Raw genomic sequence first — 22,462 nt, 5'->3', positions numbered from 1 at the left:
AGGAAAAGCACCACACACACACACACACACACACACACACACACACACACACACACACACACACACACACACACACACACACACACACACACACACACACACACACACACACACACACACACACACTTGCTTGTAAACCCCTCCCAGTGGGGGCACCACCATTAGCGCTGCAGTGGAAAACTCAACAACTCATTTATAACTCCTTAAACAGCTACAAAGTGCTTTCATTGCTTTCACTCAGCGAGGCTTTCACCCAGAGGTGAACCAGCAGAGCTGTGGTCTCGCTCACTGTTTACATTTCAATTCAAACCAAATATAGCAGACAAGCAGAAGAAATTAAATGGAAAAATCTTGCATTTGATGAGTCTGCAGCAGTGCCCGCAGCTCTGCGAGGACTTACTTGATTCAGCTGCCTCTTATAAGTCAAGTGTTTTTACATTTATGCTGTACATCAAAGTCAGTTTAATTTGCCTCTAGTGATGGTGATCTGTTTGAAAAGTGAAATACTCTTAACCTTTCTAGGCCATATTACCCAATACCAGTCTTGTATAAAATACCTTAAAAGGATACTTGAGTAAAAATAAAAAAAAGTATGCACCAGAAAGTGACTTTAGTAGAAGTTGAACTTTTTTTTTTCACTTTTTATAATATTACTTAACCCTAGAACACAATCGCTCAATTTCAAAACACCCATCACTAATGCCGGGTGATTTTTAACCAAGATAATAAATACACCCAATAAAAAGTACTTGTCATCAAAATATATCAAAACATGACATTACATGACAAATTTGAGTAGTGTTCTTTTATTTTAAACTGTGTCATGTCTAACAAAATGAAAGCATCATGAGGGGACCATATAAAAATGCTCCAAAATTACTGGAAAATTAGGAATTTGGGAACAAAAAATTACAAAAAAAAAAAAAATTATGAAGATGAAAACTTGTTTTTCATGAAAATCGCATACATTTATTTGCTCGGGTGAAAACCACCCGACAATGGAGTTCTAGGGTTAAGTAAAAGTCTTAAAGTATATGACATTTACTGTAATGTTCTGATATAAAATGTACTTCAGTCATGGTGGATCAGTGGTAGGGTGAATTGTCTTTCAACTGGAACGTTGTGCGTTCAATTCCTGGCTCTGCTAGACTATATGTGTCTCTGAGTAAGACACTTAACCCCATGTTGCAGTGTGTGAATGAGTGAATGGTAAAACTGTAGTTGTGCAGCAGCTCATCAAGACTAGAAAAGCTCTATATAAATACAGATCATTTATACCAACTCTTCTTCTTCTGATTTTATTTGGAAGTAACGTTTAACAAAGATAGTTAGAGGAAATGTAGTGGAGTAAAAGAATTATAAACAACAAAGTAAAGTACAGATACTTTAATTTGGTACTTTACTGAACTGCATTTTGGCAAACACATGCTTTAGGTTTGCACCAGAATGACGACTATGCAGCTTATAAAGGATGATTGGTATGTAAAGTATGTAATCTTAAAAAAAAACCAACATGTTTTTTTACACTAGCACGCTGTCATTGTTGTCCTTGAGAATCCTTGAGAAATTCCTGCTCTAAATATATTTATCCTTGGACCCGAACAACCGAAGTCTGGAAGCTTCTGACTTTGAGATAAACAGATAATACAGAAATGACTTTTATTCTTGGAGAAATATATCGAAAAAAGTAATTTGCCACAGCATCTCCATTTGCAATGTCACACACAAAGTAGTTGAGAAAAAGACACAAAAACAAATTTAGCTACAAGCAGCGAAATCAAGTGAGCAAATAATACAAGGAGATGAATCCTTTCACCGTCTACTTGACCTTCATTCAAAAACATTATAAGCAAAGATAAACTGATGCTGAATCAAGACCATTGGTTTGGTGGTAAAAAAGACCATTTTAAATTTGCTCAAGAACCCATCACAAAATGAATTATCATTTTTACAATATATTTTATATTATCTGGGAACAATTATTTCACATGCTGTCATCTCTATTGTCCCCAGTGTTTTGAACGACAGAATAAAGTGATTCATTTAACAGAAGAGAATCCAACACGCGAGTGATGACGCTGCAGTCGACTCTCAGGGGGGAACTCAGGGGGAAAAAAAAAATCAGGGGGAAACTGCAGCAGTTAGCGCTATTTATCGCTGCTATTTAAGGCACAATACTCTATTAAGTTAAAGGTCCACGGTCAGAAAGAGTTTGAAAAGGCCAGAACTTCAATGGAAGGTCAGTGCCGCTCATACCGTGGATACTGGGATCTCCCAAATATACATTCTTTCAGTCACAATCACACACACACACACACATGCTTACAATGGCATTGTGAGAATATCCAAGCTTCTTAAGGTCAACGGCGGAAGGAATGATCTCAGCGTACACACTGAGAACATGGTGACCTTTGACATGACGATCAGGACATTATTCTTCAGCGTGCGTGTGTGTGTGTGTGTGTGTGTGTGTGTGTGTGTGTGTGTGTGTGTGTGTGTGTGTGTGTGTGTGTGTGTGTGTGTGTGTGTGTGTGTGTGTGTGTGTGTGTGTGTGTGTGTGTGTGTGTGCATGCATTATCAGCACAGGAGGAGTGAACTCACCGTTTCGTTTATTACACAGTACAAGTTCATAAAAACTCCAAAAGTGATTTCTATTCACTGCAAGGATGTAGCAAGGATAATTCCCAAAAGTTGAGCTATTATCATGCTTCATTTTTTTCAGGGTCTGATTCTGATAAAGTCAAACATGTCAGGATTTAGAGGATGACAGAGAAACTATGACAAACTACAAATTAGTACCTGTACGACTGAAACTGCACCAAACCCTATTAACAAATGAAGTCTCCACTAATAACCACTGAAGAACAACTCCCAGCATGTATAGTATTCAGATTAGTGCTGGGCACGTTAATGGCAGAGTGCTACGTTAGCTCCTTTAGCGCACCTACAGTCGAACTGTAGCGGTCTGTTTATTAAAGGAAAAGAGCATCGCTACAAATAACATTTTATTTTATTTTATTTTGAATTCATTTTAACAATCGGGAGTCATGCAAACATGACGTCACGCGCGTCTTTTTCCGGTCAGTCGTCATGGAAACTCGCCGTGCGCTTTAACGTTGATGCCGTTAACATGCCCAGCGCTAATTTAGATATTTCTATTTTTTGAGTCACACCTGTGTTTTTTTTTTTTTTAATAACTTGAACCTTGAAGCGGAACTAGACCGGAAGTTCCTATTATCGCTGTTTTTTTTGGTGTGTATCTGCGTCATTACCTTGTTTATGAAGCCTGACGGTTCGAAACAAACAGTTCAGCCATTGCTGAGAACGTTGTGTTTTATTGTAATCTCGGGGCTCAACGAGATCACTGAAGGTAGTCCGGGCACATCCGGTTGCGTACATTGAACCGCAGAAGAAGAATAACGTCCGTTGTGGAGGTGTTTCACGAGCAACAGTGTCTTCTGACTCTGGGTCTGACTCCGGTTTAAAGTCATAAAGGGACTGCGGCGGGGAGTCGTGAAGAAGCTATTTTTAAACACTGTTAAAACAATGTTTTGATAATGGGTAGCAATGCATCCACCGCTCCAGAGAGGGAGCTGCGCTTCTGAGAGCTGACGTGATAGATTACGTCACTTCCAGATACCTGGCCAATCACAACACAGGTGGGGAGGCTCTACGCTGGCTGGCCAATCACAACACACTCTGTCTTCTCGGGCGAGATTTATGGCTGAAATAGCGCGACTGACAAGCGCTTCGAAAAGGACAGATTTCAATCGGCTCGTTTACATCAACTAGGAGGATTTTATAAAAACAACTTAATATATGTAAGTAGACCTCCATAACTCACATATATGTGCAACAGGACCACTCTATGTGACCTTTAACTTTGTACTATTTCAGAAGCCTAAGTCAAAAAAATTTATGAAACGTCCAATTGAAACTGTTAAAGCACCAATTAGGGAGAAGTTGTCATCGCTGGGTTGACGACAACAAATTGAGTTGAACATGACTGACGTGATCCATGATGTGAGGAGTCACATGTGTCGTCATGTATAGAGGTCAAATAAAAGTGACTCACTCAAACTACATGTTAGCATCAGAGGACACTGTGACACCAGCACGCCAACTGTCTGTTTGTGCAGAAGTTTGAAATGACAATGATGACAGTGATGATGACGGCTTTCTCTGTCTGTTGATTTCCTGCCAGCAGTAAGATCTAGATTGATAAACCAGATCCTGTGTGTGTGTGTGTGTGTGTGTGTGATTCCTGTCACACACACACACACACACACACTTACCAGTTACTTACTTTACAATCACACACTGTAGCTCCATGTCACTGGAGACACTAAACACATGCATTTTTACCTTTTACCAGTCTGTGCTCTGATGAATGTGTGTGTGTGTGTGTGTGTGTGTGTGTGTGTGTGTGTGTGTGTGTGTGTGTGTGTGGGTGTGTGTGTGTGTGTGTGTGTGTGAGAATTGTGATTTCACATTTTAGCAATAATGGCAATATAATATGTCCTGTTAAAGGTGCCATATGTAAGATTGTGGCCAAAAACGGTTACTACATTCAAATTCAAAATACCGAGGTCTTTTAGGTTTCCTTTTCTGACGTAACTGGCAACCCGCGGTTGCTCGGCAGCCGACTGCAATAATTGGTATTTAATGCAAATATTTTGTCTGTACTGTTGTTGTTGGTGAGTTCAGTTTGTTATATGAACATTATTCCTGAGTCTCTGTGACATATTAGGAGGATTTTATGGCCACTTGCTTTAGATTTATTACATACTGCACCTTTAAACATTAGCATCAACACTGAGTCTCGTACCTGAACACTCTTCCTGGACCTCAGCAGGCTCCTGATTGTCCATCACATCTGGCGGTCCGGACGCCATGGCAGCACTGTCACTGCTGAGAATGAGACGAAGACACAAAAAGCATTGATGAGCATGAATGTCGCTTGGATTTATATTGCCGTTGTCATTATCTTAATATAGAGTGAATAGCAACTTAATAAGTTAAGGTGAGGGAGGATATACAAACACAAAAACTAACTTCTAAATACCCAACTTCAATTACTTCTGGTCCACAACTTAAAGTAAAACATCACCAGATTACAGTTTATCACAACATGAATCCACTGGTACTGATGAATGAATTATGTTGAATAGTGTGTCATCTCATTTATCTCAGCATTACTACATGGTTATGTCCATTTTTTGGAGGGTCATGGCTGCTAATAAATGACACAGTTCCCAATTGTTTCCCAGTTGTTTCCCAATGCTGCGTGTTTTCGATGTTTCCCTGCTCCAACACATCTGATTCAAATAGTCATTTGAACAACCATTTGAATCATTTGAATCAGGTGTGTAGGAGCAGGGAAACATCGAAAACACGCAGGACGACGAGGACCAGGATTGGGGAAACACTGATTTGAGGGTTTACGTCGTCATCTGAAGCAGCGACCATCTTATAAAACTGTTTTATGGGCATGCTGGAAAACTCTTGACCATCTATTTCTTCATTCCTTCCAAAACCCAAACAAGTGTTATGTAAATTGTTGAGATGCACTTGAGTGTGTTATTCAGACTTCAGCTGCAATCCAAACAGTCTCATCAGAGGCATCTCAGCTATGTTCCCAGTGTTGTGTGCTCTGCCATCCAAGGAGACAAACCTATCCCAGTGATGTAGACATAACAATGTTATAGAAATTGTAGATATTGTAAATTACAACAAGTATTTGTGTACAGATCAAACAAAAGACCTTCACTGTGCAAGCTTTTTTATGAACAAGATGGGGAACAAATGGAAAACACACACACTGGTGTAAAGACAGTTCAAACTAAATAGTTCAATGAGACCCACAAGTGATATTTGTATTCCAAAAAAGTTAAAGATAAAGTTAAAGACACTCCATTTCAGAACATGACAGTCCTTATATAAGGTCTTGTTTGACCAGATTCAGGACGTTAGATGTGTTTGAGTAGCAGATGTGCTAATTTATCATAAAGCGAACCTTGCTTCACATATATATCTTCAAAGTGGTCACAAATTTCCTAAAATTTTAAATCTTTTTGGGCAGAGAAGCTAAAAAAAAAAGAGAAAGAACACACTTGGTAAACTGACAAAATGATTATTCCCATGTTTCATTATGTTTATGACATAAGACGCAATACGAGAATCGATTCAGCAGGGCAAATATCCGTTCTTTACTAAATAAATGAAGGCGCTCTACAGTAAACCCTGCCAGTTTCACTTGGCAGGCTTCACTACTTCATGTCTCCTCACGGTGGCGCTGCTCATATGAATGAGGCAAACTTGGGGCGGAAGTTACCTGGCTGAAGAAGAGGGCGTTTACAGCGGGATAATGGTGGAGAACGCTAAATTAAGAGATCCTCCATCCACGTTCAATGCATAGACTTGCATGCATTTTTGCTCTCTATGTGAATAAATACAGAAATCATGCACATTTTGTTTTCAGTTAGACAGATATCGTAATGTATCGCTGATGATTGTCTTGCAATATATCGATTATCACAGAGTCTTTTTATCGTGATATTAACGGTATCGTGGACCATGTATCGCGCATTGTATAATATCATGAGGTACCCTTTGATTCTTATTAACTAATGACCCTGAGATCAGGGTCAAACATCATTTTTCACAAGTAAATAAAATCACAACAGATATTTTTAACAGATAAGACCCGTTTATCTGACAATTGATTAAACTCCAGCTGCTAATGAAGACTCTGCTGTAACGATGAAAGCACCAAGTAATTGCACTCACGTTTGGGTTCAGCACTATCTGAACTACGACATGTACTTATTAAGTGGAGACACGTATTCTCCATGTTTGTTGATAGTGTGAACAGACTCTCACTCTCTCTCACTCTCTCTGAGGAAGCAGCTGGAAAGCATCTTTGTCAACTGTGTTTACAACGAGTTTGTATTAAAGAAGCAGATGGAACATTCCAGAGTTTGTTGACGCGCTGAGGAGTTTTACGTCAGCGTTAGCGTTACATAATCAGAACCACCGCCATCATCTTAACCTGCCATGAGAATCACCATCACCATCATCATCATCTCCACTGCTATCACCCTCTCCCTTATCATTCGCCTTTGTTTTCCTGACTTGAGCTGATGTAATATTGCATCAAGTTGCCGTAAACAAATGCTGATCTGATCCATTTCCTGTCTGATATTACAGGAAAACAGTACACCACAAGCAACAGCTCCACACACACACAGACACGTTCAAGAGTCTTAATAACGTCTCCAGGAAACAGATACAGACACACGGACAAAAACAAACACAGATAAACAGACACTCATATCACAGTTGGACAGTTGGAAAACCAGACTCACGCCCAGTGACACCTCGTTTGGATTATTATGTTTGGTGGGCAACGTAAATACAGGCTGCTGCTGCTTTAATAGGAAAACATAAAGCAGCTTTATAAAAAGTATGTTTGATGTTATCTTGGGGCGCTTTAATTTAACTTTAAAGCTACAGACAGTGACTGGTCTTCAAAAATGTTCTAGTTTTTTTTTTTTTTTTTATTAAAGCCACTTCATGCCCCGATAGACATCAATACAGAAAATAGCTCTAACAATACTACAACGCACTGATTTGCTGTTGTACTTTGCAGCATCACGTAGCAGGGTTGGGAATCACCAGACCACGATATCATATTATCACAATATTTAAGTCACAATACAATATTTATGTCACTTTATTGAAGACACGATGTGATGTGATATCACGATATTTAGTCACGATACAATATTACCATGATATTTAAGTCACAGTACAATATTATGATATGTAGGTCACAATACATTATCACGATATTTAATCACGATATTTAAGTCACAATATTATCACGATATTTAAGTCACAATATTATCACGATATTTAAGTCACGATATTTAAGTCACGATATTTAAGTCACGATAGTTAAGTCACAATATTATCACGATATTTAAGTCACAACATTTATTACGTTATTTAAGTCATAAAATTTAAGTCACAAGTTGTATGTCACGATATTTAAGATACAATATTATCCCAATACTTAAGTCACGTTATTTAAGTCATAATATTTAAGTCACAATATTTTAAGTCACAATACAATATTATCACGATATTTAGGTCATGATAAAATATTAACAAGATATTTAAGTCACAATAGTATCATGATATTTAGTTCACAATACAATAACGTTATCGCGATATATTCACACGACAGCTCTAGTGAGAGTGAGCACTTGGCACCATCTAGCGGACTGAAACATCAATTGATTTTTTTATGTTAATCCACAAATAATTTGTAACATCAGTTAAAAAATGATATGCAATTTGGTGTCTGAGAAGCGCTATAATATCACCATGTAAAATATTGCAATATTTAACTGTATAGATTCTCCCCCATCATGTAGCCTCCTGCCACAGAGATGCTGCTCCTTCATTAATACAGAGTGACATTTCAGGACACAGGGACTCAACATGGATACATGTGTATACACGCTAAGGTGTAGTGGGGGATTTTCACTCGCAACCGTCCTTGTTGAGTCTTGCATCAACAAACACAATACACAATCCGTAACTGTGACTCCACCAATTACGCAAGTGCATTATAACAATTGAATAACAAAGCAATTTATGCGTCCATGTTTCAAACTCACTTAAGAACTCAACAGTTTATGAGGTTATAAACACAGCTTTCCCCTGTGGTCAACAAACTACAGGCATATAATGTCCTTATTATGGAGACATGTTCAAGATGTTTCCATAAAATATAAATGAGAGCATTTACTATAGCCCCAAGGATAAGCTCCAGCCTTCAATCAATGGGAAGTGCACTTGGACTCACAAATGAGTTGCTACAGCAAAGGGTCAAAGATTTGCGTAGTTGTTTTTAGTTTCCTGGTCAAGTATCAGGTTCAAGGTCAGAGGGTCAGGAGTCAACATGACTGACCTGTGACCACTTCCAAAGCAGACTCCCCATGGTGACATCCTCCGTTTCAACTATGAGAAGGATGGAGGAGTGACGGGGAAAGATTGGGGGGGAAAAAGAGGGACTTGGTAAAACGGAGGGACAGACAGAAAGATGGATTTGTAAATACAGCAAGAGAGCGGGAGAACATCGTTAGAAGAGTTATAGAGGATGAGCGAGGGGACACATCGATAAAGAGCACGGGGGAGTGAGAGAGAAAGACAGTGAGAAGACAGAAGACGGGGACAAACACAAGACAGACGGAGGGAAGGGGTCAGAGAGAGGGGTTGTGGGAACGAGCAGCATGAAAGGAAAGAAGACTCCGTTAGATAAACAGACGAATATTAGCAAGAGGAGAGAGACAAAAGTTAGAGTAAACACACAGGCCGTCCAGTGTGGAGCTGCAGAAAATCTGGATCCGTTACTGTAAATAGATACAGAGCAAACAGGAAAGAAATGAAGAGAGAAAATAAAGCCTGTGGAGTTTAACACTGATGAAGGGATATTCATGTTTATTTACATATTTCATATTACAAATGCTTGGGGTTTTCACAAAGTTGCTCGCCTTATAAAGATGGAATTATACTTAAAAAATGAATTAAAGTATCAAGTTTTAATATGGTGGCTAATTAAGAATATTGTTTAAATGCTATGAAGTCAAAAAAAATCTTCATTTTCATTTATTTACAGTATATGCTTAAGACAAGTTCCTAAAAATGTATTTATTGTATTGTTAAGCACTTTGTCCCAGCTTTAGCTGCCTAAAGCACTCTATAAATAAAGTTGAGTTGAGTTGAGTTAAAAAGGTAGGTAATTGACATTTTGCAAAATAAAATAAAACAATATACAATAGATACTGTATATCATCCCCGAGTGGAATACACGTCCAATTTGTTTACGACTAGTTTGACTTGTGCCATTTTCAGACTCAGTCTTCCATCAGACTCGGTACACACTGATTTAACTACAATGATTCGGGAATCAGGTTCGGAATCAGCATCTATGTTTCACAATTAGAATAAACGTCAAACCTCAAAATCAGACAATTTATCAGACGTTTAGCTGTGATATTGTATAACGCCATAACGTAATATTACCATCTGACACATTAAAGAATGTACATATATCTGTTAAGAGCCGTTTCTCACGACTCTGAAACTGCATTTGACGGAGACAGCGTTACATTAACAAGCTGCTGCTCCTACTTTAATTTATATCTATATAAGAACGGGAGGTTTCACCATTTTACGAGCTGAACTTATTCTATGCAATGCAAAACCACAGTCACCTCGAAGCTTTAATTACCTTCTTCTGCCTGGTTATTGGGAATGCCGTTTTCTTTTAGACCACGTCTACATTACTGTACTGTACGTACTTTTTCCATCCTGCATTATTCCAAGAAAGTTTTCTCGCAGCCGTTTGTTTATTTTATCTTATTCTAGATGCGTATCCCTGTACATCATTAGCTTTATTGGGAAGTCAAAGGGTTTGTGAGTGAATGTGTCTCTGGGTGTGTGTGTGTGTGTGTGTACGTGTGTACGTACCAGCCTTATTGCATAACAATGGATTAACATGTAGAGGTACTCAGAGCAGTGGGAGGTCTGCCTTTATTAGACAGATGAAAAACCCTCATTAACACACACGCACACACACACACACACACACATCAAGATGGAACGCACATCCACATTCGCATACTGAAAGACTACAATGTCCATATTGGTCCATGACCTTTAATCTACCCTGAAGTTAGGCTTACATAGACACAACAACACACACACACACACACCTCAGTGTCACAGGGTCTGCTTTAAGTTAAGTCTCATCCAGGTGATGTCATGAGAACAGAGTCCAGATCTCAGATCCATCACAACAGTTCAACAACCAACATCTACAAGAACAGATCTGATTAACTGTAAGAGAAAATAGTTTATCCATTCGTCCTTCCATCTTCTCCCACTTTATCCTCCACAGGAGGGTCGCAGGGGTGCTGGTTCCACCCCCAGCGGATATAGGGTGAAAGGTGGGGTACACCCTGGGCAAACTATTTAGAATTTCTAATTTACCTAATCCCCAAATCTGCATTATTTGTTGGCTGAGGAGTTTGTGATTTGTGATTTAACTCTTATATCAAAAATAAATAAATAAAAATCCCAAACTCTGCATTACACTTTGGCCTTTGGCTACACGGATCGAGCACAGAAAAAGTCATAGCAGTCAACTTCTTAAATTAAATTAAATATATTATTATTATACTATTATTATAGCAGGTAGGGGTTTGCATCACAGAGTACCTCACAATATGATACAATGCGCTATACATGGTCCACAATACCAATAAAGTGTGATCAATCAATATATTGCAAGACAATCATATAGCGATACGTCATATCATCATATCATATCATATCATATCAAAAGTGCAGGATTTCTCTATTTATTCACAACATAGAGAATAAGGTACATAAAAGGTAGATGGGGCATCACTAACTTAGTTTTCTCAACCATTATCCCGCTCTAAACTCAACTTTTCTTCGGCCAAGTAACTTCCGCCAAAGCTCCCGTCATTTATTTGATCAGCGCCACCGCGAGGGGACATGAAGTAGCGACGCCCGGCGAGTGAAATTGGCAGGGACCGTTTACTTTAGAGCACCTTACTTTGTAAATTAAAACATTAATATTTGCCCTGTCGTATTGATTATCGTATTGCACGGGGAAGGATGACGATATATCATGAAATCGATATTTTAACCCACTCCTAATAGTAGGTTCCATATCAATTAACAACAAATCCACTCCAGTTCAGTTCTAATCCTTCTGTATCAATAGCACAAAACCAGACTAATATGGACCTGATTACATTGCTACAGCAATCAGCAACCATGGTGAGACTTACACAGACCCACACAGAGACTTACAACCAATTAGCAGCAGGGAAAGAGACAGAGAAATCATTGACAACCATTGCAACAAGTTTTAAAAAAAACAACAACCTTGTAATGCTCTCCCTTAAATAACGTGATTAAATTACAGTGATTTTCCTTGGAGGCTCAAACAGAAATTAGCTGTGTGTGAAAGAAAAAGCTAAACCTCAGTCATGTGAAAGCTGTTAGAGCACAATGAGCGACCACTGTTTATGAATGAAATTCTGTTTTCTGTCGTACATTCCATCAGCGCTCATTCACAGAGTATCACTGTGCAGTTTTAGCATATTTGCACTTATTTACTGCTCAGGTGATGGAAAAACAACACACAGAAGAAAAAAAACGGAATGTTTTGATGCATACATTAGGGACACTTTTTTAGGTTAGTCGGGATCTATTCCATATCTGAGAAAACAACAACCACGTCCTGAACTTTTGTCCCTGCATAGCAGAGGAGAGATGAGAGACTGAGCACAGGAAACACAGATGAAAACACGGCCTCTGTAATATGATGTTAGAGCATCTGCAATCAACCACAAGCCTTCAATTTGCACAGAGAGACTGAGGGAGATGGAGAAATGACTCAAGAAAACTAAGGTGGAGCATTTCATTTTTCAGGCAGCTGAAATGATAAAGTTGGCTCAGAGGAGGAAACACTCAGAGCATTTATAGCCATGGACATGTTGGCATGTTGTATACACAGACATTTGAAGCATAAATTTCAACTTTTAAATGCAATTTGATGGGGTGTGAATTTCGTTTACCCTTTGTTTCATCTGATATCATTCTCTGACCAGCCACTATATTAGGTACATCCCTAATGAGATGCACACTGACCTGCTAAAGTTCAAACTGAGCATCAGAATGGGGAAGAAAGGTGTTTAAAGTGAACGTGGCATTGGTTGTTGATGCCAGACAGGCTGTTTCAGAAAGTTTCATCCACAGCTGTCTTTAGAGTTTGACAGAAAATGGTCTGAAAAAGACAGAACATCAGTTCTCCGGGCAAAAAATACCTTGTTGAGGTCAGACGTAATGAGGGAGAACAGCTACACATTGGGTCGAGATGGATGATAGAAACAGTAACGGTAACTTGCAACATAGATCATACAAATAACCACCTGTTCCACACATGTAGTAGACGACCCCTGAAAACAACCAAGCTTAGAGCAGATGATATAGACGTACACATGACCGGTGAGTGTATGTTTATGATAATATTAATTTAGCCTGCTGGGATAACCAATGCGTCTCTGACCACTTCCTGGTTTGGCAGATCGGATAGCAATCCGTCCTTGGGTGTATTTACACCTGTACTTACTTATGTGGTCAGGGGCTATCTGATGCAATCCAATCACAGAAAAAGCATTTAATGCCGGGTGTAAATGGGCGATAAACTCAACATTTAAAAATCAGCTTTAATGGCCTAGTATGAGTGCACATATAAGGAAAGAAAAACTAAACAAATAAGTTTACACAATACTTTGGTTTTCATAGCCTTAGAATAAGCCTTTAATATTATTAAAGGCTTATTCTATGATTATTATTATTCTAAGGCTATTTTATGTACTCCAGACAAGGGCTTTGCTTTAAGCAGGCCACGGTTTTGTGCCACCATGTTTCTACAGAGCGTGTGCTTCATGTTTTCGAACAGTGGCTTGCTCTGCCATAATAAATCCAATGCTTAAACAAGCAAAGAAGGAGGAAACAGCAGAGAGAAACAGAGTGGAAAAGTAAAAAAAAGTTGTTTTTTACTGCAAAGGCTACCATAGTTCACCGTCACGCAATCTGTGCTCTCACCATTAGGTGTCAGTAATTCTTACACGCTCAACCTTTAATAAGTTGTTTTTTTTAAGCATTAACTTAGTGATTTATTTGGTTGAGACTTCATTTATACCTAACAGATATCACTTTTTGTGCACTATGGTGTTGCCATCAGTGGATCCACATGGCACAGCTTGTGTCATTATATGAGTTTACCGATAGGTCAGTGGGGCATTCAATAGGTCGTCCTGATGGACCGCAAAGGGAAGCTAAATAAAAGCCAAAGAGCATTCTGTGAACACTGCAGTGCTGAACACCGTCAATATCTCGTGGCTGTTTCCCTCTTGTCGCTTTGTCTCATCTCTTCATGCCATCTCATAAAATAAATGGGGAACAACACATAAAATACTCATCGTCTTCCCAGGATAAACAATTTCCACTCTTTTATTACTCTCTTCCTAGATGTGAGAAGCCTTTTAGGAGAATTTCTGTTATTGTCTAACCCATCTCCATAAGGAGGAGTTCAATTTGAGCCAAAGGGCTATAAAAGGATATGAGAAGTATATAAAGAATGTGGTCAGATAACACAGTTAAACACCAGCGCTTCTTTATTCTCTGTTGTCGCCCCTGTTGTTCCTTCATTCTTTTTACCATCCGCCTCATCAGCTCACCATCCCTCCTCCTCCTCCTCTCCTCTCTCTGTTTGCCTGCTCCTCTGTCCCACATCTAAACCACACATACCAAACTGGGAACATGAACTTCAGAACTGCACCATTTCCTCTTGACCCGCTCAGCGTCTGCCTGGTCAGCAGGACGCGGGTGTGGAGGGTGGAAATTATTCACAACATATGAAACATGACTGTAAACTGGTCCATGTTTTCAAATCCTAACACATGAATGTATTTGATGATGATGATGATGATGATGCAGTAATGACTCAAAGAATTCAGGAACAAGATGTTCTGAACTTGTGCAACAGCCAAACAGCTAATTTATTACAAAACTCTACCTTTTTAAAATGTTAATGTTGTGTGAGGGTGGCATTTGTGCTTTTAACTCGACGTTGATGGATCATCATCTGAGACACTCTCAGTTTCATTTCTCATTACCAGCAGTCTGGAGATAAACACTAATGTATTTGAACTTGTTAAGTCTGTATTTTTAACCCAGGTTTCTTCTCCTGCACTTAAATTTTATGATTTATTATATAAGTGTTAGTGCTTTTGTGGCAAAGTAAGAGAAACTTGATCTAAACTGCTTTGTTTTTTGTACTGTGCATATAAAGTTTTTAAAGTTACAGTATATTATCATGACATTGCAGTGATGCACGTACAGTATGGTGCAGCACGCATGTGCATGTCTGAATCACAGTAATCAGATTAAGAGTAAAAAAGTGTTGCAATGGCCTCAGTTTACATTTGACAAATATACTTTTTGTTTGTTTGTTACATCAACAATATGACTTGCAGGATTCAAAAACTAAAAACTGTATTAAAAAAAACAAAAACAAATTAAGTAAAAATAACTATTTGTGGAAATCTTGTGAAAATCATGTGGATGTTTTAAATCTGCAACTAGAAAAAACGACGATGGGAATCAAAACTAACGGCACACTAATGATGAAAAATGATACAAAGCAGTGAAAGAAAACCATGTTGTAAAGAGTTCCCGGATAAGAAAGCATCTTAGTCCAGCGTGACCGATTATATTAGTTTAAACTTGGAGTGTGATAATCCAGCTGGAACAATGTAAAACACTCGAAAGCAACGACAAAACGTAGTTAGCACTCTCTCATTCTCGAGATGGTGCTGAAACCATGTGCACATGCTGTGGTGTTAAAGGTCTAAGGAAATCTGATTCTTGGCTCTCTTCTCTTTATTCTTCTACAATTCCACCAAACAACAGCTTGGAGTAAGCTTTGAATTTACCCTGCTTTTACAATTCTAAAAGAATGATTTGGAGGATTTCTCTCTAAACAACCAGCTCTGCTTCAGTCTCTCGCTCCCATCTCCAGTCTCCTACTGTGTGCAGCAGGGCTGTGCTCTTAGCAACAAGCCTTACATGGACTCAGAAACAGACCAAACAGTCTCATCAGTCACTCTGTGTAGTCTACATTCATTTACAGCTGCATCACCATTCCTGCTGAGCAAATCCAACTCGCTCTGGTTACATAACTGACCATTAGCCCAAAGGAGCATTAGTTAAGATGAGGCTGACAACACTTGTCTTTAGCCTGGCGAGATAAACCCCACACTGAATTTAAACATGGCTGAATATTGTATACTAAACTAAATGAATACTATTACGAAGGGTAAAAGCCTCTACTCATTATGAGCCTGAAGTGGGCAGTGCGCAATTAAACTCCCTGCAACTGCAGTTTTTCTATTGCCAGACCAGCTTTTATCGACTTAGAATTCTTATGTTCCTCGATCATGGTTTTTCTACTTTAACCCAGAGAGACATGAAAACAAGCTCCATATTTTTATCCTCAACTGTCATCATTTGTGAGCCGGTGGTTTGGTTTTGATGGAGATTTTTTTTTTCCCCCAATCAGAGAGAGAGGAGATGTTTCTGTTGGCTGTTCCATTTCACCAAATCTACATACAGATCCTTTATAGGAATGCAGCACTGACAAAGCGTCCCATGCTGCAAAGAAACCTTTTTTAGGTCAATAAAACATGTAAATATCGAGTTTCAGACATAAAGAGCATCTGCTGCATATGAAAAGAGTCCAGGCTCCTCTGAGGAAAGAGCTATAATCCCAGAAATGAACCTGTGGGTTAAACTCAAACTTAAGTTTTCCAGCAATCCTGTCTACTGCAGTAACTTAATATAATGATACAATAACACACTTGTACTACAAGTGGGTAAATACTTCAGTTTGCTAATGATATATTGTACATGTTGGTTCTTTTAAACACACACACAACAGCCTGGTACAACAGGTAAATCTCTGCTTTGTGAAGACTGAATGACACAACTCTTATTTACCGTGCGCTGCTCTTACGAGCCCTGACTTGTGAGATGGATTCTTGTTGTGAAATCCAACAGGCCTGAGCTCAGCTCTTAAATTTTAACTTGACTTTGTTTTTTTGGGGGTTTTTTAACCGTGGGGGAAAATCCAACTAAAGAATAAAAGGTATTCAGGACTTGATGATGTGGCAATTTGTTTTTACATCTTAAAGCTCCAGTGTGTGACATTTAAGTAAGTACTCATAAGTATGTTTATGTACGTGTATAATCATTTCAAAATAGAATAAGCCTTTTAAACTGTTTATATTTGAGACGGGGTATTGCTTTACAGAGGCTGTCATGTTTCTACAGCAGCCCAGATGGACAAACAGAGCTTAAAGTGGAAGCTTACTGCTCAAACCTAGTAGACATTTAGGGGTAAGAAGTTGTCACACACTTGCTGGATGCTCTTTTGTTTTTGCAAATGTTCTTTTTTTTGTGTGTGTGTTAGAATTTACGAGTTGAATTTTTGCTTTGTGCTCATGTGTGGGTCAGCTCTTCTACATCAACAGTTTGCGGCAAGAAGTTAATCACAGTTTGGGTATGAATGAATTCCAGGACAACACAGTTGTGGTTCTTTAGTTGAGTCTGTGTGTGGCTGTCATGCAACTCATCCTTTCTCCTTCTAATTCACTTTTCTTTCTCTGCGTCACGCACACGCACAAACAAAATGTTTGTCTTCGTCGACTCTGCCCGAGTGGTGCCATACAAGCCCGTATTGTTGCCATGTCATGACACTGAAAGGACCAAGACAAAGCGAGTGGAAGGGGGGTATCAGCACATCCAACACCACATCTATTAAGCTTTGGTACCAAAAAAAGATACTTTACTGTAGTCAAAAAAGCTAAAGGCACTCATTATCCAAACCCTCTGTGGTCCGATCGCACTGCCAAGCCCACAATCCTATATTTAGCCATTTCAAAGCATTTAAATCGCCAAGGACTTCCATCAGTCAGCAGGAGCAGGACACGTCAATTTAAATTTAAATGAAGATAAAGATATTATATCCACTGCAATGAAGAATCACACTCTCAGAGATTAGGATTAGCAACTATATGAAATTATGCTCATCCACTCATAAGAGTAAAATTAAGCAACTTCATCCATCCATCCATTTTCTACCTCTTTATCCTACACAGGTGGGTCATGGGGGGGCGATGTGCCAATCTCAGCTGACATAGGGCGACAGGCGGGGTACACCATGGACAGTTTAGCAACTTCAGATGTGAGATAAATAAATAAATAAATATAAGAATACAGAATACAGCAGACTGTTACGACATCTACAACAACCAATATAGAAGCAACAAAAGAGTGAAAAAATCAACCCAATGAAAATCAGTATAAACCAAAGAGAAGATTATTTCTGTTCCTATTTGAATGGTTAACACAATGTTTAATACTGTGTCATGTGGCCATTACATCTCCTGAAAACGACTTACTGCTTTAAAAAAGAGACAAATAACACACACAGATTTGATGGTGAATGAGCAGACTGATGAAGCAATTAGGATGAACAATATTCTGTTGTCAAGTGTGTTGAAACATTCACACCTTTTTTTTTTTTTCCCTGAGTGAAACTTACTTCCTGCCCTTGAAGCATCCATACATCCCAGCCATGCTGTAGTTGGATAGTGGATATTTGTCCTTCTCAATCTTCGAAGAAAGAAAAAAAAAGTTTCCTCCCGACACGTGTCGCTGTATAATTTCTCAAATCCAAAACACCTTCAGGTCGTCTTCCAGTGACCCGTGAAAACGAATGACTTCCCTCTCTCTCTAGCAGAAAGAGAAGATGCAAGAACACATGAGTAGATCGCCGTCTCCTCCGAGTCACACCATTCTGCGAGGTTCCTCCCACTTCTGGGCTCCACTAAAGAGTCATTTTTCTGCAAAGTGTAGCAACTGATGCAGGACAGAAAGCCAAGTTTACAGCAGCCGGCGCTGGATCAGAGCAGGTTAAGAGTGTGCCACACAAGAAAAGCCCTCGAAATGATAGGTAGAAAGTTAGAGCAACATGAATCTCCACAGCCACAGTTGAAAGTATAAAACAAAAAAAACAGGAAAAGGGCTCTTTCTCCCCCCCCTCCCCTAAATAATCCTGGCTTTAAGTATCGAAACAAATCCTCAGAGTATGCAACAGTCAGCTAGAGGGAAAACAATTGACGAAATGCCTGAGTTGTGGTTGCTGCATGCCTCTCTCCTCTCCTCCGAGTCACCACGGCTGGTAATGCTGCGGAGGGAGGGCTGGAGGGGGGAAGATAAAGAGGGAGGAATGAGGGAGGAGGCAAGTAGGAACAAGAGACTGCCCCCCCATGACCTTATCCTCCACTCTGTTCTCTCCTCTTCCTTGGTTTATTCTCCGTCTACTCTTCAGCTGTCAAAGTCAATTCTTTTCCTCAGGTGACAAAATCCTAACTTTTATATTATATAACTATAAATACACAAATATGAAGTGGTGTCAGTAAGATTTAGAAATCAGAAATCCGCACAGAGAGATCTCAGGAAACACTTGGATAGTTTGTGGTTGTTAAAAGGTACATTAAGCAGGGTTTGTTTAAGTGTAAGTGATCGATAATTCCTTTCAGTGAGTGATTATTCAGTAAATAAATGATCCCAGAGACAGCGGGAGAATGACATTTCTGCACTTCCTCTACGCTCTGTTTAGAGCCTTTGCTCATTCTGACCTGTCACAGGAGGGTTTAGCAGTGTTTTGGCAACAGAAGTTACACACTGGAGCTTTAAAGGTGCCATATGTAAGAATGTGGCCAAAAACGGTTACTACATTCAAATTCAAAATACCGAGGTCTTTTAGGTTTCGTTTTCTGACGTAACTGGCAACCCGTGGTTGCTCGGCAGCTGAGACTCTACTGACTGCAATGATTGGTAGACGGCGGTAGGTGGCGCCACATGCCAAAACATGATTTCAAAACATTAACGTGATTTGCAGTCTGCAAAATATTTTTTTTAATGCAAATATTTTGTCTGTACTGTTGTTGTTGTTATTCCTGAGTCTCTGTGACATATTAGGAGGATTTTATGGCCAGTTGCTTTAGATTTATTACATAATGCACCTTTAAATCAAGGCTCACTTCAATAGTGACTGGAATATATGACACACTTTTTAAAATAATGTGTTAACAACTCTACTCGAAATAAAATAGTACAATTTTAATTTCATATGAAATACAATAATAAAACAATATAATAAATACATTTGCAGGCTTTGCAATTTGGTAATATTTGCAGTACAGACAAAACATGTGCTATAAGATCCTCCAGTCTTGTTATTTGTCCACCTTCCCCCACGCCAATATTCGAGACCCAACTTTTACACAACTTTATCTTTTCATGCAGAGGAAACACAGTTGACACACGCCAAACTAACCAGTAACTGTCATTAATGTTGTGGCTCATCTGTGCACATCTGTGGCCTGTTTTTGAAATAGTTCATCATAAACCATCAATCATTTTAAACTTTTTTTTTAGGTTTGTTTATTGTCCATGTATTTGTGGCACAAATAATTTACCACTGTTCCCAATTTTAAAGCTGTGGCTAATGAGCGTACGTCCCTTGCATGTTGTCTTCCATACATGTCGCAATGTTGAATTACAAGGAATCAATTCAGAATATGGTGCACTGTCCTGTTCTGCTGTCATGCGATGGATTATTTTAAAAATCAATCATTATGCAGCACTTTCTCAGCGGACAGATGCTTGTGATGGAATACGATGGATTTTTAAAGCACGGACAGCAAATGTCACTACGATCAGCAGTGTTTGATAACAGAGGAACGCTGTTTGTTAAAAGGCGCTTCTTTGATATCAGTTACCGTATTAGAACTAATGTGTGTTATTATTCAGTGTGGGCACTCATGAGTCTCACTTTAATCGTTTTAGCAGGGAGCCTCGTGGTCGCACAACAGCCGTCCATTCATCTTCCACCACTTATCCGAGGTCGGGTCGCGGGGGCAGCAGCTTGAGCAGAGAAGCACAGACTTCTCTCTCCATGGTCACTTTGTCCAACTCTTCCAGGGGAATCCCGAGGTGTTCCCAGGACTGAGTCTCTCCACTGAGTCCTGGGTCTTCCCCGGGGCCTCCTCCCAGTCGGACGTGCCCATAATACCTCACTACGGAATGAAAAGGAGCAGTAGATCTACTCTGAGCCACTCCGGGATGACTGAGCTTCTCACCCTATCTCTAAGGGAGACAGACTGCTGAGGAAACCCATTTCGGCCGCTTGAATCCATGATCTCTTTCTTTCTATCACTACCCGCAACTCTTGACCATACGTGAGGACAGGAACGTAGATCGAGAGCTTCACCTTTTGGCTCAGCTCCTTCTGCACACAACGCAACAGCCTGTCGCAGTAATCCCAATAAGTCGATAGCATAACTATCTACAGCTCACAGTGCTTATGTGTGTGTGTGTGTGTGGCTACAATGTGACTTTAGGGTGATTTCCTGCTGCTAGATCCTCTCGGACCAGAGAAACCAGACTTGGACCAGACCGAACGTGATATATGACAAGGCCTTCAAATGTTTCAAGCGTCAAAGAAGAGAGCAAGGGCCAATTCCATGCCTATCTTAACCCTCAAGCTAAACCCTTATCTTAACTGGCCCTCAAAACCAAGTGTTGAGGGTTATTTTGTCACTTAGAAATGGGACACCCCTTAAATGCAGATACGTCTTCAGACTGTAGGGGGCAGAATAACGTGAAAGCTGCGTCCAGTCTGTCAACTCCAAAAAAGAAGAAGAAGAAGAACACATTTACGTCACGATTATTTATTACGATCCGTTTGTCAGTCAAGTTATTAGGTTGTCAGTTAGTTATAAGATGATAATCATACAAATACCACAACCACGGACATATTTAGCTGACAGTTACCACACAGCACGGCTTATTGAAAAGTAAACAATAGCAAACGATTGCTTGTCCGCACCGACCGGATATTGACAAAAGATTGTGAAATAAAAATAAATGTTACGCAACAATGACGTCAGTAATCCATAATATGGGCCTAAACTAAGATCATACAATGGTTTTCATATTTTGTATACCTCTATTAACAAAGAAAATAATTAATTTGTAGCGTACTCGTTTCGTTGCTTTCAATGCCATCTTTGTTTTGTCAAAACACGCAATGCATTCTGGGTAGCCCTTGTTCCGAAGGGTGGTCTCAGAAAATCTCAATATTGAGGGCGATACAGCCCTCAGAAAAACTTAATTTTTCTGAGAATCGGGACAGCACTTGCACTAGCGGGAGCGCACATTTTTGAGATTGAGGGTTAAGCAAGGAATTGGAATTCACCCCAAGATTTCTAGTGAAAGTTTAAAGATTCATTCATTCATTCATTCATTGTCTACCACTTTATTCTCCTTTATCCTCCACATGAGGGTCACGGGGAGCTGGAGCCAATCCAAGCTGACACAGGGCTAAAGGTGGGGTCACACTGTGGATAGGACACAGTCCATCACAGGGCCAAACAGCCATTCACTCTCACACCGACTGTCAGTTTAGAGTAGCCAATAAATTCAAGTACATTTTATTTGTACAGTATATGTACAATAATATCGAGCAAGCACTAGGTGTCAGTGGAGAGAAAAAAATGACCTTTTAACAGGAAGAAATCTCTAACAGAACCAGACTCACAGATGTGCCTCGACCGGTTGGGGTGAAAGGAAAAAATATGGGACAGAGGACTCCCACTAAGTAACCTCTGGAGAACACAAAGAAAAGCCACACGGGGAGAACACAGAAAGAACCGAG

At 39.5% G+C, this 22,462-nt stretch overlaps 1 protein-coding gene across 1 annotated transcript in view; it reads right to left on the bottom strand.

Moving 5' to 3' along the window:
* Window positions 1-22,462, bottom strand: part of LOC310928285 (uncharacterized protein) — a 47,285-nt gene that overhangs the window by 16,287 nt on the left and 8,536 nt on the right. The window contains exon 2 of the mRNA XM_083890807.1: window positions 4,829-4,911. Within this exon, the coding sequence (XP_083746933.1) occupies window positions 4,829-4,911 (83 nt within the window). The remainder of the gene's footprint in view (window positions 1-4,828; window positions 4,912-22,462) is intronic.

The sequence above is a fragment of the Microchirus variegatus genome (genome assembly GCF_963457635.1).
Source record: "Microchirus variegatus genome assembly, chromosome: 6".
Lineage (NCBI taxonomy): Eukaryota > Metazoa > Chordata > Actinopteri > Pleuronectiformes > Soleidae > Microchirus > Microchirus variegatus.
This window is presented reverse-complemented; position numbering and strand designations above follow the sequence as displayed.